This window comes from Coregonus lavaretus, assembly GCF_964263955.1.
Source record: "Coregonus lavaretus genome assembly, chromosome: 16".
Taxonomy (NCBI): Eukaryota; Metazoa; Chordata; class Actinopteri; order Salmoniformes; family Salmonidae; genus Coregonus; species Coregonus lavaretus.
In genome coordinates, this window is record NC_140003.1 from 35316674 (window position 1) to 35331491 (window position 14818).

General features: G+C 38.6%; 1 protein-coding gene across 1 annotated transcript; it reads left to right on the plus strand.

Annotated features, from left to right (window-relative positions):
• Positions 1-900: 900 nt before the first annotated feature.
• LOC311143458 (nectin-3-like) lies at positions 901-13736 on the plus strand. The gene is made up of 10 exons (XM_084179275.1): positions 901-982; positions 1281-1362; positions 3202-3549; positions 8826-9131; positions 9545-9647; positions 9889-10043; positions 10541-10643; positions 10770-10812; positions 10913-10990; positions 11118-13736. The coding sequence occupies exons 2-9, from the start codon at positions 1308-1310 to the stop codon at positions 10946-10948; spliced, it is 1149 nt and encodes a 382-aa protein (XP_084035401.1). The 5' UTR covers positions 901-982; positions 1281-1307; the 3' UTR covers positions 10949-10990; positions 11118-13736.
• Positions 13737-14818: the final 1082 nt, after the last annotated feature.

Sequence of the window (14818 nt, forward strand, 5' to 3'; positions counted from 1 at the left end):
TTTGATTTTGTGCACCAGCTGTTGTTTACAAATATACACAGACCGCCACTGCTTGTCTTACCGGAGTCGGCCGTTCTGTCCTGCTGATGTAGCGTATAGCCTGCTAGCTGAATGTTATCATTGTTGTCGTTCAGCCACGACTCCGTGAAACATAAGATATTACAGTTTTTAATGTCCCGTTGGTAGGATAACCGTAATCTTAAATCGTCCACTTTATTTTCAAAAGATTGAACGTTGGCTAATAGGATTGATGGAAGAGGCAGTTTACTCGCTCGCCGTCGGATCCTTACAAGGCACCCCGATCTTCGTCCGCGATATCTCCGTCTCTTCCTCACGCGAATGACGGGGATTTGGGCCTTGTCGGGTGTCTGTATGATATCCTTCGCGGCCGCCTCATTGAAGAAAAAATCTTCGTCCAATACGAGGTGAGTAATCGCTGTCCTGATATCCAGAAACTCTTTTTGGTTATAAGAGACGATGGCAGAAACATTATGTACAAAATAAATTACAAATAACGCGGAAAAACACACATAATAGTACAATTGGTTAGAGGGCTGTAAAACGGCAGCCATCTTCTCCGGCGCTGTTCTAAGTGGTAGTGTCCCATCCTTTCAGGCTATTGGCCTGATGTAGGACTAAATATATTTTAATAGTGCAGTAGGATAGTGTTTTTATTTTTTATTTAAGTGAGTGTAGGGTTAGATGGTAGGGTATTTGTCTATTTTTCAAAAAGTATAAAGGAGTTATACTCCAGTCTAGTAGGTGGCGGTAATGCAACATTTATTGAATAACAACTGCTGTAAACCTCATCGAAGAAGAATAACTGTTTTTTTTTTTTTTTTTTTTTTGGCTGGAAAGCAGCCTGACATCTTTATTGAAAATGCGTTTTTCTGCAGGAACAACAGGACATTATTCTGGCAGCACAAACGGCAAAATAATGATGTTTTGGCTACTTCAGCAGAGGAACTAACATTCATCAAAGGTTAGTGGCCTATTACATTTACAGATTAATCTGTTTTATTCCATTATTACTGACCAATGTAGGACTGTTTGTTTATTTTTGTTATAAGGTGTAGGCTACTTTGCAAGATGTGCGTTGTCTCTATCTGAGTAATGATTGCAGACCAGTGCTTGAATAATTTGCATTGCATTCAACATAATTTTACATTTGAAATAACTTAGCCTACATAACTGTCGTACATAAACAATGAATAGGTCCTCATTATTACAAAACGTCAATCTGAAAATGTAATATAATGCTATAATTACATTTCCCCTAGTGATCTTAGCAATGAGAAGAGCAAAGCATGTTACGGAAGCTGTGCTGTGTGATTCTACTCATCATCCAGAGGGACACAGAAAGTAGGTTTCCAATTGATGTCATAAAATGTCATACTTTCGAGTGCATTTTTTTTCCTTTTTCTTTTTCTTATTGACACAAGGCAAGGCAATAACAACCACCAAACACACAATCCTACTGTTAAATTGTCGTCCTTGTCCTTCTAGGGTACAATAAGGCACACACAGCTCAGTATGTTTACTATGTTTTTAACTCAGTATGTTTACTATGTTTTTAACTCAGTATGTTTACTATGTTTTTAACTCAGTATGTTTACTATGTTTTTAACTCAGTATGTTTACTATGTGTTTAACTCAGTATGTTTACTATGTTTTTAACTCAGTATGTTTACTATGTTTTTAACTCAGTATGTTTACTATGTGTTTAACTCAGTATGTTTACTATGTTTTTAACTCAGTATGTTTACTATGTGTTTAACTCAGTATGTTTACTATGTTTTTAACTCAGTATGTTTACTATGTTTTTAACTCAGTTTGTTTACTATGTTTTTAACTCAGTATGTTTAATATGTGTTTAACTCAGTATGTTTACTATGTTTTTAACTCAGTATGTTTACTATGTTTTTAACTCAGTATGTTTACTATGTTTTTAACTCAGTATGTTTACTATGTTTTTAACTCAGTATGTTTACTATGTTTTTAACTCAGTATGTTTACTATGTGTTTAACTCAGTATGTTTACTATGTTTTTAACTCAGTATGTTTACTATGTTTTTAACTCAGTATGTTTACTATGTGTTTAACTCAGTATGTTTACTATGTTTTTAACTCAGTATGTTTACTATGTTTTTAACTCAGTATGTTTACTATGTTTTTAACTCAGTATGTTTACTATGTTTTTAACTCAGTATGTTTACTATGTTTTTAACTCAGTATGTTTACTATGTGTTTAACTCAGTATGTTTACTATGTGTTTAACTCAGTATGTTTACTATGTTTTTAACTCAGTATGTTTACTATGTTTTTAACTCAGTATGTTTACTATGTTTTTAACTCAGTATGTTTACTATGTTTTTAACCCAGTATGTTTACTATGTTTTTAACTCAGTATGTTTACTATGTTTTTAACTCAGTATGTTTACTATGTTTTTAACTCGGTATGTTTACTATGTTTTTAACTCAGTATGTTTACTATGTGTTTAACTCAGTATGTTTACTATGTGTTTAACTCAGTATGTTTACTATGTGTTTATCTCAGTATGTTTACTATGTTTTTAACTCAGTATGTTTACTATGTGTTTAACTCAGTATGTTTACTATGTGTTTAACTCAGTATGTTTACTATGTTTTTAACTCAGTATGTTTACTATGTGTTTAACTCAGTATGTTTACTACGTTTTTAACTCAGTATGTTTACTATGTGTTTAACTCAGTATGTTTACTATGTTTTTAACTCAGTATGTTTACTATGTTTTTAACTCAGTATGTTTTGAGACATGCTGAGCATGCCCAAGTATCTGGGAATGTATTGAATATCTTACTCTTGAATAAGTATAGGGATAGATTCAAGGCTTTTGGCTTATTATTCTAAGAACATATTCTAATAACAGCTTCAGCCTAGACTGGACCCAGATCATGTGCTTTAGCGATCTCCTCTGACTATGGCTGCACAAATGGGTTTTTGGTTCAAATATTGAGCAATTGGCACATTTTTGTTGTTGTTGCAATATCCAAATTTCAGCATCAATTGGATGTCATATTTCATAAGCACAGCTAAATACAAATATACAAATAATGGTCTTATCAGTGTGTTTAGGTAACATCTCTGTTTATTAGAGTTCATAAGCATCTATTCTACAGGTATCTTTTGGACAGTGTTTTTGGCTTGTGTTTTCTCTTCAGGTACACAGGTGATTGGAGGACGCAAGACTGTGGTACAGGGGGAGGATGTGGACTTATCCTGCAGACTGATAGAGACAACCGAGGACCTCGAACAGATAACATGGCAGAAAAGTACTTTGGAAGAAACACAGAACCATAATTTTATGCTGATTTATCCGAATGGGGATACTAAGTTTATTGCACTGAATGGATTGAAAGGTAGAGTCCAGTTTATTGGGAACCCATCAGAAAACCTTGGATCTATTCGAATAACAGCTGCTAGACTGTTGGATGAAGGCACCTTCACATGTATATTCAGTGTTTTCCCCAGTGGAGCATACAATACAGAGATACCTCTGACTGTGATTGGTAAGAACTCTTTCTTCACTCTTTGTATCACTGTTTCTACATTTGACAGTGTAGAAAGACTGTTTGTGATAATCAACACTAGACAGCTAAAAAGTTGGTAGGTTATTATTATTTATTTTTTTAAAGATTTTATTTTATCTTTTATAAACAATACAAAACATAGACATACAAATGACTACATCATACAAACATCAACTATATCACACCCGCCCAGACCCACTAGCCCCCACCCCAATCTCCAGCGCCCGCAACGCTTTCTGCCACATGGCCTCAAACGCTTTCTGCCACATGGCCTCAAACGCTTTCTGCCACATGGCCTCAAACGGCACAATTTTGTTTCTCTCCGTCGCACACTGTCTTTCAATTTTTTAATATTAAAGCATTTGACCTTTCCATTGTGTGAAAGACGGAGGATTGGCTTATCTCCAGCTTTTGAGTATATGTTTTGTTTAAAGATTATTGATGAGAAGAGTATTGTCCAACCCATCGGGTATCTCATTGCACCCTCATATGTCATGTCTTGAAATATACAGACAGACAAATTAATAGTACATTTACATTGCAATACTTCTGACATCCATCTTTCCAACTCCGCCCATAACTTTTGAATTGTGTAACATTCCCAGAAGGCATGAATGATTGAGTCATTAGTAGTTTGACACTTCAGACATGACTGCCGATGTGCGGTAGAATTTGTGAATTTTGTGTCTTGTATGTAAATTCTAAACATTAATTTATTCTGGATTAAGCGTACATTTTCGTTAACTGTAATCTCGTTAGTTATGTTCCAACATTCCCTCCATCTTGTGCCAATATCAGTTCTTTTTAAATCTGTGATGTGGTGATGTTGAAGGAGTCAGGCACAGGATGGTCAATCACAGAATAACAGGCTTTATTCCGCAAATACAGAGTTACGCAGAAATGCGTCAAAAACACTCCAGTGCGCAAAACAGGCGCACTGGAAAATACAAGGCACACAGGGACATATCCCAGCGATACAAAATACACGGAGCTCCACCGAGCTTCACTATCCTCCACAATAAACAATCACACACAAAGACAAGGGGGCAGAGGGAACACCACAGTGGGGAAAAAAAGTATTTAGTCAGCCACCAATTGTGCAAGTTCTCCCACTTAAAAAGATGAGAGAGGCCTGTCATTTTCATCATAGGTACACGTCAACTATGACAGACAAATTGAGAAAAAAAATCCAGAAAATCACATTGTAGGATTTTTAATGAATTTATTTGCAAATTATGGTGGAAAATAAGTATTTGGTCACCTACAAACAAGCAAGATTTCTGGCTCTCACAGACCTGTAACTTCTTCTTTAAGAGGCTCCTCTGTCCTCCACTCGTTACCTGTATTAATGGCACCTGTTTGAACTTGTTATCAGTATAAAATACACCTGTCCACAACCTCAAACAGTCACACTCCAAACTCCACTATGGCCAAGACCAAAGAGCTGTCAAAGGACACCAGAAACAAAATTGTAGACCTGCACCAGGCTGGGAAGACTGAATCTGCAATAGGTAAGCAGCTTGGTTTGAAGAAATCAACTGTGGGAGCAATTATTAGGAAATGGAAGACATACAAGACCACTGATAATCTCTCTCGATCTGGGGCTCCACGCAAGATCTCACCCCGTGGGGTCAAAATGATCACAAGAACGGTGAGCAAAAATCCCAGAACCACACGGGGGGACCTAGTGAATGACCTGCAGAGAGCTGGGACCAAAGTAACAAAGCCTACCATCAGTAACACACTACGCCGCCAGGGACTCAAATCCTGCAGTGCCAGACGTGTCCCCCTGCTTAAGCCAGTACATGTCCAGGCCCGTCTGAAGTTTGCTAGAGTGCATTTGGATGATCCAGAAGAGGATTGGGAGAATGTCATATGGTCAGATGAAACCAAAATATAACTTTTTGGTAAAACCTCAACTCGTCGTGTTTGGAGGACAAAGAATGCTGAGTTGCATCCAAAGAACACCATACCTACAGTGAAGCATGGGGGTGGAAACATCATGCTTTGGGGCTGTTTTTCTGCAAAGGGACCAGGACGACTGATCCGTGTAAAGGAAAGAATGAATGGGGCCATGTATCGTGAGATTTTGAGTGAAAACCTCCTTCCATCAGCAAGGGCATTGAAGATGAAACGTGGCTGAGTCTTTCAGCATGACAATGATCCCAAACACACCGCCCGGGCAACGAAGGCGTGGCTTCGTAAGAAGCATTTCAAGGTCCTGGAGTGGCCTAGCCAGTCTCCAGATCTCAACCCCATAGAAAATCTTTGGAGTGAGTTGAAAGTCCGTGTTGCCCAGCGACAGCCCCAAAACATCACTGCTCTAGAGGAGATCTGCATGGAGGAATGGGCCAAAATACCAGCAACAGTGTGTGAAAACCTTGTGAAGACTTACAGAAAACGTTTGACCTGTGTCATTGCCAACAAAGGGTAAATAACAAAGTATTGAGAAACTTTTGTTATTGACCAAATACTTATTTTCCACCATAATTTGCAAATAAATTCATTAAAAATCCTACAATGTGATTTTCTGGATTTTTTTTTCTCATTTTGTCTGTCATAGTTGACGTGTATCTATGATGAAAATTACAGGCCTCTCTCATCTTTTTAAGTGGGAGAACTTGCACAATTGGTGGCTGACTAAATACTTTTTTACCCCACTGTATGCAGGTACTGATGAGGGGATATGAACCAGGTGTGTGTAATAAGCAAGACAAAACCAATGGAATGATGAGATGAGGAGCGGCAGTGGCTAGAAGGCCGGTGACGACGACCGCCAAAGCCTGCCCGAACAAGGAGAAGAGGCAGCTTCGGAGCAAGTTGTGACAAAATCTTCCAATAGTTTATATTGTCAGTTGTATAGGCTCTCTGCAAGGTTTCGTAAAGCTTACCTATCATATGAATATCCTTTTCTGACTCATAGGATTCCCTCAAAATTGCTCTGATGTCCAAAAGATTTCTAACTGAAATGTTGTGATATATAGCTTTTAAGTTGCATGTATTTGAAAATATCTACATTGGTCAACACAAAATTGCTTTTTAAAGCTGTCATGGAAATAAATGTATTTCCTATTACCAAGTCATTTACGGTTTCTATGCCTTTAGTTTTCCATGTGGGGCAATTTATCGATGAATTCTGAAAAGTTATCGAAGGATTGTTCCATAAGTTTGTGTTTCTGAAAAGCTATCCAAGCATTGTTCCATAAGGTTGTGTTTCTAGGGAGAGATATTGGTTCTTGTAAAATACATCTCATTTTCTTCCATATCGTTATAGTATTCTTAACTATGAAGTTGTTAATGTTCTTAGCTTTATCCTTTGCAAATAGACATGTAAAAAGATTCTGGGGATGAACATGAACGTCTTCAATATGTACCCATTGTTTCTCTTAAGTGCATTTAACTATATGTTGCAAGTAAAAGCCTTGTGTAGCAAGCTGATACAATTCCATGTCTGGAAGGTTGAAACCACCCTCAGATTTAGGAAGATGTAAAACGTTCCTTTTTTATTCTATGAATAGTATTTGCCCATATATAGTCTGTTATAACTTTTTTAACGAATAATAATGGAATAACACATTCATAAATGGCAAAAAAGACAGTCAAAAAATTAATTATAAGGAATAAGGTTTTGAAGTGTTTGTCCTATATCTAGGAGATATAAGAAAGCTCAGTAAATATATTTGTATTTGTTAATACTTTCTGAAGTTACTGTATATATATTTGTTCTGGTGTAGAGTAAAACACTCAAAACCACTCCCATCATTATCATATTTCTCAGCATGCTTTATTGGAGGTAGATTTAAAAAAATAGTTTGTTTCAATATCTGTGTTTTTGCATGTCCAGTGATTAGTATATTTATGCTACACAAAGATAAATAACATACATGTATTTCCCCAAACTAATCCAATCTGTTACTAGTTGAATTTATTGCACCCATTACTGAGAAAGTTGTTCCAGTTTAGATGATTTAGGTAGTCTAATATATCAGTCTTACCTACCCTGGCTGTCATTCTGAATGCAGGTTGCGGGTGACTAAAAGTTCAAATTGTTTTATATCCTCAGTGGCTGGATTCCAATAGCAATTACACATCACTTACCAAGCCAGCATAATGTGAATTGCAGGCCTGATGTGGCCTGTAAACCAGGAGTTTCATTTTTAGGGTAGAACTAGGCCCTCAAATAAAGGCCTTATGATATATACTGTATGTAATGCATTGTCATAAAGAGTTTAATTTTAAAGGCTAATAAGGTTGGTCGAACCGTTCATAGAGGGTTCTAGGAAGATTCCTTCAAAGATATAAGGGTTCTCGGGCGGCAGGTAGCCTAACGGTTAGAGCATTGGGCCATAACCGAAAAGGTCACTGGTTCGAATACCTGAGCCGACAAGGTGAAAAATCTGTTGATTTGCGCTTGAGCAAGACACTTAACCCTAATTTGCTCCAGTGGTGCTGTACTACTATGGATGACCCTGTAAAACTGCACCTATCTGGTGTCTGTGACAGTACATGGAAGCAGCCTTCTATTGAAGCAGTTTGAGGGTTTGAAGAGGGTTCTACCTAGCACCAAAAAGGATTCCACTATGGGGACAACCCAAAGAAACCTATATGGTTCTATTTAGCTCCTTTTTTTTCTAAGAGTGTATCCTGTTACTCAAGCTGTAACCAGGAGAGCCCAGGCATCAATAGTTTCCCTTATGGTGGAACAGATGTTGGAATATATACAGCATCCCTTAACGGCATAATCACTGGGCTGTGAAGGCTTTTCAATGGAACTGCTGAAAATGAAAAACAGCTTTTGTGATGTGTGAAACCTAATACCTCAGGTGCAGGTACCGATCATCAGGCTGAGCTAAAACCTGTTAAAACCGGATTTGCCCAAACCTCCAATACAGTAAATGTGTAGCTACTAATGATGTATATTGCAATTGGCCAGATAGAAAACATGGTAGGGTTTGTTGGTCATGTAACATGAGCATTTGGATAAGTTTCACATGACAGGCTGTGTGTGTTTTGGTTGTTTTTCACATATAGTTCCACATTTATAATTACATTGTAGTTATTTAGCAGACACACTTATCCAGAACGACTTACAGTTAGTGAGTGCATACATTTTTATACTGGTCCCCCGTGGGAATCAAACCCACAACCCTGGCGTTGCAAGCGCCATGCTCTACCAACTGAGCTACATGGGAAACACAATAATGAGTGACTTGTTCATGTTTTCTGTTCTCTGTTTGTTTGTTTTCTGGTCATAGTTCCTCCAGTAGTGAGTGTGCCAGTTGATGTTCCTCCTGTCATTGGGGAGAATGAGGTTGTCTTGGCAACCTGCGTGGCTGCTGGTGCCAAGCCACAGGCAGAAGTGAAGTGGAAGACAGGTACATTCGGCAGTTTGTTGAGGACGGTGACTAACTCCACCAAGCACGCCAACGGAACCACCACTGTACTCAGCCACCTGCTCGGGGTGCCAACCAGAGCAGCCAATCAGCAGCAGGTCCAGTGTGTCGTCAACCAGTCTGCCCTGACAACAGAAAGTAGCTACAACTATACCATAAACATCCACTGTAAGTATATACTCCACTACCACTGTCCTACACTATAGACATCCACTGTAAGTGTCTTCTACTACCACTGTCCTACACTATAGACAGACACTGTAAATATATTCTACTAACACTGTCCTACACTATAGACAGACACTGTAAATATATTCTACTACTACTGTCCTACACTATAGACAGACACTGTAAATATATTATACTACTACTGTCCTACACTATAGACAGACACTGTAAATATATTCTACTACCACTGTCCTACACTATAGACAGACACTGTAAATATATTCTACTACTACTGTCCTACACTATAGACTGTAAATATACAGTCTCTCTCTGTCTCTCTCTCTCTCTCTCTCTCTCTCTCTCTCTCTCTCTCTCTCTCTCTATCTCTATCTCTATCTCTCTATCTCTCATAGATCCACCTCAGTCAGTGAACATCACCCTTAGTGAGGCCTCTAAAGCCACAGTCTTACTATGTGTAGCAGACGGCAACCCACAACCCAACTACACCTGGAGCAGGTACTCACTCCTATGTAAACTAGTTCAAAGCAGTTTAAATGCTAATGTTAGGTACACTTGTTTAAACATATGAGACATATATTAGCTTGACGCTTCAGTATGTTCATAAATAATGTTGGTAGTCAAGTCATGCTTTTGCCTATCTCTCTCTCTCACACACACACACACACACACACACACACACACACACACACACACACACACACACACACACTCAGCCCTTCTCTTCTCTCTCCCCCAGAGTGGGCCAGCCATGGCCTGGGTCTTCAGTGAGAGCAGAGGGAGACATACTGCACCTCCTCAGTCTCAGCTCTGAGCTGAATGGTCTCTATGTCTGTGAGGCCTCCAACCCCTACGGACGAGCAACTGGCTCCCTCTATGTACACACATCCTCTGGTGAGAAGCACCTGAGAGAGACACACACACACACACTATTCATGCTGGTTGCTTAACTGGTTGCTTATAATTGTTATATGATTGATTGATTTATTGAATACTTTATTGTTCCATAGGGAAATGTGTCTGGCAACAATACAGGCATTCCTGGCATACACATAAAACACATATATGAGGTTATGAGAAATGTGATGTAGCATGGATAACAAAGTTGAGCCAGATGCTCACTTATCTTTCACTGCATGTGTTAGTTTCAGACTTATGGCCTCATTCCTCTTTCTACAGGAAGGTACTGTATAACAACTAACTAAAATGGTAATGATACACACTTATCTCTTACTGCATATGTACATGTTTTATTACTTAGTTTTATCTCTTTGCTTTCTGCAGGAAAGTGTTTTCATCAGAGCCATGATGCTTGTTAGGTCAACACAATTATATGTAATTGTAAATACAGACTGTTTCCTATATTAACTGTATCCCCTCTCTCCTCACAGAGACCTCTGCTGCCTGTTGGGTTCTACTCATTGTCATTCTATGTCTGATTGTTACTGCGGCTGCACTCGTATGGTACTGGAGGAAATACGGACAGTTTCCTTGGTAATATCATCCACTGTGATATCATGAACTGAATTTTGTATTGTGAAAAAAATGCATTTGCATTAGATGATCATATATTGATTTGGCTCAATTTCATATGATATTTTGTTCTGGACGATATCTCAGGAATTCAATCATGGCCAATCACCAGTTCCAGGCACCCCCACAGGTATGTGACTATGTAAAAGTCCACCATTGTTGCGTGATTAACCTATCACATCAGCCACTTTTTGCTATGTAATAATACTGTTATAATGTCTGATGACAAGGTTGAGGAAGATGAACCTGGGACGTCTGGGTTCTAACACTCCAAACCAGGAAGGCGGATCAGGAAGAAGTATCGTGATGTAAGGAAAACCATTTTTTTGTTGTTCTTGAAATATTTGTTTTAAATTATTCAAAAAAAAATTGTTTGTGCTATTGTCTATTCATGAGGTATATTTATTGTGCTATTTTAATGAAATCGCCGGACAGGCTGAGAGCGGATGCCAGAAGAATCTCAGACATGCACTGGGTGTGGGAAGAATTCCAGTCTGCACATTCTCCATTGTTCTAACCATTTGCAAAGAAGAGGCACATTCTCCAACCATCTAATGAACAGAGACCCTAGCAGTATTCACTGTGACATTAGAAACCTCGGCTCGGCCCCTCCTCCACCACAGCTTCTCTCGTGGACTGCCTTGTCATTGTGTAGGGGCTTTGTTTCTTCAGCAGGAACAACAACTCTCCTGTATGTATACAGTACCAGTCAAAAGTTTGGACACACCTACTCATTCAAAGATTTTTCTTAATTTTTACTATTTTGTACATTGTAGAATAGTAGTGAAGACATCAAAACCCATGAAACATATGGAACATATGTAGTAACCAAAAAAGTGCTAAAAAAATCTAATTGTATTTTAGATTTTAGATTCTTCAAAGTAGCCACCCTTTGCCTTGATGACAGCTTTGCACACTCTTGGCATTCTTTCATCCATCCTCACCTGGAATGCTTTTCCAACAGTCTTGAAGGAGTTCCCACATATGCTGAGCACTTGTTGGCTGCTTTTCCTTCACTCTGAGGTCCAACTCATCCCAAACCATCTCAATTGGTTAGAGGTCGGGTGATTATGGAGGCCAGGTCATCTGATGCAGCACTCCATCACTCTCCTTCTTGGTAAAATAGCCCTTACACATCCTGGAGGTCCTGTTGAAAAACAAATGATAGTCCCACTAAGCCCAAACCAGATGGGATGGAGTATCGCTGCAGAATGCTGTGGTAGCCATGCTGGTTAAGTGTGACTTGAATTCCAAATAAATCACGGACAGTTTCACCAGCAAAGCACCCCCACACATTTGACTGGTACTCTATATCTGTCCAAATTATGAAAGACAAGAACTGTACTTTTGAATTCCGTAAAGTCAGTGTGGAAGAGGTGAAAAAATGATTGTTGTCTGTCAACAATGACAAGCCACCGGTGTCTGACAATCTGTATGGAAATTTACTGAGGATAATAGCGGATCATATTGCCACTACTAATTGCCACATCTCCAATTTAAGCATACTAGAATCTGTGTGCCCTCAGGCCTGGAGGGAAGCTAAAGTCATTTCGCTATCCAAGAATAGTAAAGCCCACTTTACTGGCTCAAATAGCCGACCAATCAGCCTGTTACCAACCCTTAGTAAACTTCTGGGAAAATTGTGTTTTTTCACAGTAAACAAATTGACAACAGACTTTCAGCACGCTTATAGGGAAGGACCTTCAACAAGCACAGCACTTACACTAATGACTGATGATTGGCTGAGAGAAATTGATGATACAATTATTGTGGGGGCTGTCTTGTTAAACTTCAGTGCAGCTTTTGACATTATCGATCACAGTCTGCGGCTGGATAAACTGAGGTGTTTGGCTTTACACCCCCTGCTATAATGTGGATAAATAGTTACTTGTCTAACAGAACACAGAGGGTGTTCTTTAATAGAAGCCTCTTAAACATAATCAAGGTAGAATCAGGAATTCCCCAGGGTAGCTGTTTAGGCCCCTTACTTTTTTCAATCTTTACTAACGACATGCCACTGGCTTTAAGTGTGTCTATGTATGCGGATGACTCAACACTATACACGTCTGCTACTACAGCAACTGAAATTACTGTAACACTCAACAAAGAGCTGCAGTTAGTTTCGGAATGGGTTGGAAGTAATAAGTTAGTTCTAAATATTCCTAAACTAAAAGCATTGTTTTTGTGACAAATCATTCACTAAACCCTAAACCTCAACTACATCTCGTAATGAATAATGTGGAAATTGAGCAAGTTGAGGTGACTAAACTGCTTGGATAACCCTGGATTGCAATCTGTCATGGTCAAAACATATTGATACAACAGTAGCTAAGATGGGGAGAAGTCTGTCCAAAATAAAGTGCAGCTCAGCCTTCTTAACTACACGATCAACAAGGCAGGCTCTAGTTTTGTTGCACCTAGACTACTGTTCAGTCGTGTGGTCAGGTGCCACAAAGAGGGACTTAGGAAAATTGCAGTTGGCTCAGAACAGGGCAGCACGGCTGGCCCTTAAAAGTACATGGAGAGCTAACATTAATGACATGCATATCAATCTCAAATGGCTCAAATTGGAAGAGAGATTGACTTCATCACTAGTTGTTTTTGTAAGAGGTGTTGACAAGCTGAATGTCTCTTTAAAATACTAGCACACAGCTCGGACACCCATGCATACCCCACAAGACATGCCACCAGAGGTCTCTTCACAGTCCCCAAGTCCAGACCAGACTATAAGAGGCGCACAGTACTACATAGAGGCGTGACTAAAATGGAATTCTATTCCACATTAGGTAACTTATGCAAGCAGTAGAATCAGATTTTAAAAACAGGTAAGAATACACCTTATGGAACAACGGCGACTGTGAAGAGAAACACACAAAGGTACAGACACATGCATATTCATACATTGTGATATTGTTCTATGGTGGTGTTAAACATTTTGTATTGTAGACACGTAGTGGTGTAATAATCTTATATGATGTACTGTTTTATATTTTGTTTTATATGTAATGTAAGTGTTTTAATATGTTTGGACCCCAGGAAGAGTGCAGCAGCTAATGGGGATCCCTAATAAATACAAATACAAATACTATACTGATTGGGGCATGCATTTCATTCTTCAGTGAAATGAAAAATATTTCAATATCTGTAGTGACCAGGCACTGTAGTTACCAGTAGCTGTTAGATCTCTCTAGTGGAAGTCAAGGAAAAACATATTTTGGTTACAATAACCAAACTGGCATTAAAGAAAAATAATTGTGGATTAATATTGAGAATTTATGAAGTTTTGAATGCTTTTATTTGTGGTATGATTGCTAGTTAGCCTATTGCAGATTTAGACAAATTATCCACCTACTACTATTATCACTATGAATGGTGGATAGAGTGCAGGATAGACAGACTGGTAGACTATATTGACCTGTGGTATAGTAAAAGTTAGTAAAAGGAAACGTGTAGTGCCTAAGGGAAGGACCAAAATACCTTGATATAGGGGAGGCGCATGCAAGCAGATTAGGAAATGTGGCTAGGATGGATGAAATTATCTAGTAAAACCTTCAAAAGTGTGAATGTAAACCAGGGAAAAAACGCACTACCCTCCCCTGTGCCCAATAAAAAACCACACAACCCTCCCCAAAGATTTATTTTCCATTTTTGACAACCCTCCACCCCAGTAAATTTCGATCTGTCCCTACGTTTCTAACGTAGATGTTCATCTATGTTATATGAAATGGCTCACATCAGGTGTGTCTTTTTGAAATTTTTGACAAATGTTTATAAAAGGTGTATAACATTGTCTGCTTCATGACAGTAGTTGCATGTTCAATAATATGACACAAAGGGCTTGCTATTGTCGCATGTTTTTATGTTGGTCATGTAATTGTACTGTTTAAAAACGAATTTAACCATTTATTAACCAGTTAATGGGGGTTGGTTAGTTAGCAGCAAAATGTACCGAGATTTGCAGCCTAGTTACTCCCCAACCCTGTAAAAACATCAGTTGTTATCTATATTTCAAGTCGTACAACTACTTTTCCTTCTTTCTCCTTCTCTAAAAATAAAATGATTAACTGAGGAATGATACAGCTGAATAGCTTCACAGCCATAGAGCCGTGTGGGTTGGGTTAAAGCACTCCATTTTC

Coding starts and splice junctions, on each gene's coding strand:
- LOC311143458 (XM_084179275.1), top strand. CDS start 1,308: ATGTTACGGAAGCTGTGCTGTGTGATTCTACTCATCATCCAGAGGGAC. Junction 9,648..9,888: donor CCCAACTACACCTGGAGCAG/GTACTCACTCCT, acceptor TCTCTCCCCCAG/AGTGGGCCAGCCATGGCCTG. Junction 10,644..10,769: donor AAATACGGACAGTTTCCTTG/GTAATATCATCC, acceptor ACGATATCTCAG/GAATTCAATCATGGCCAATC.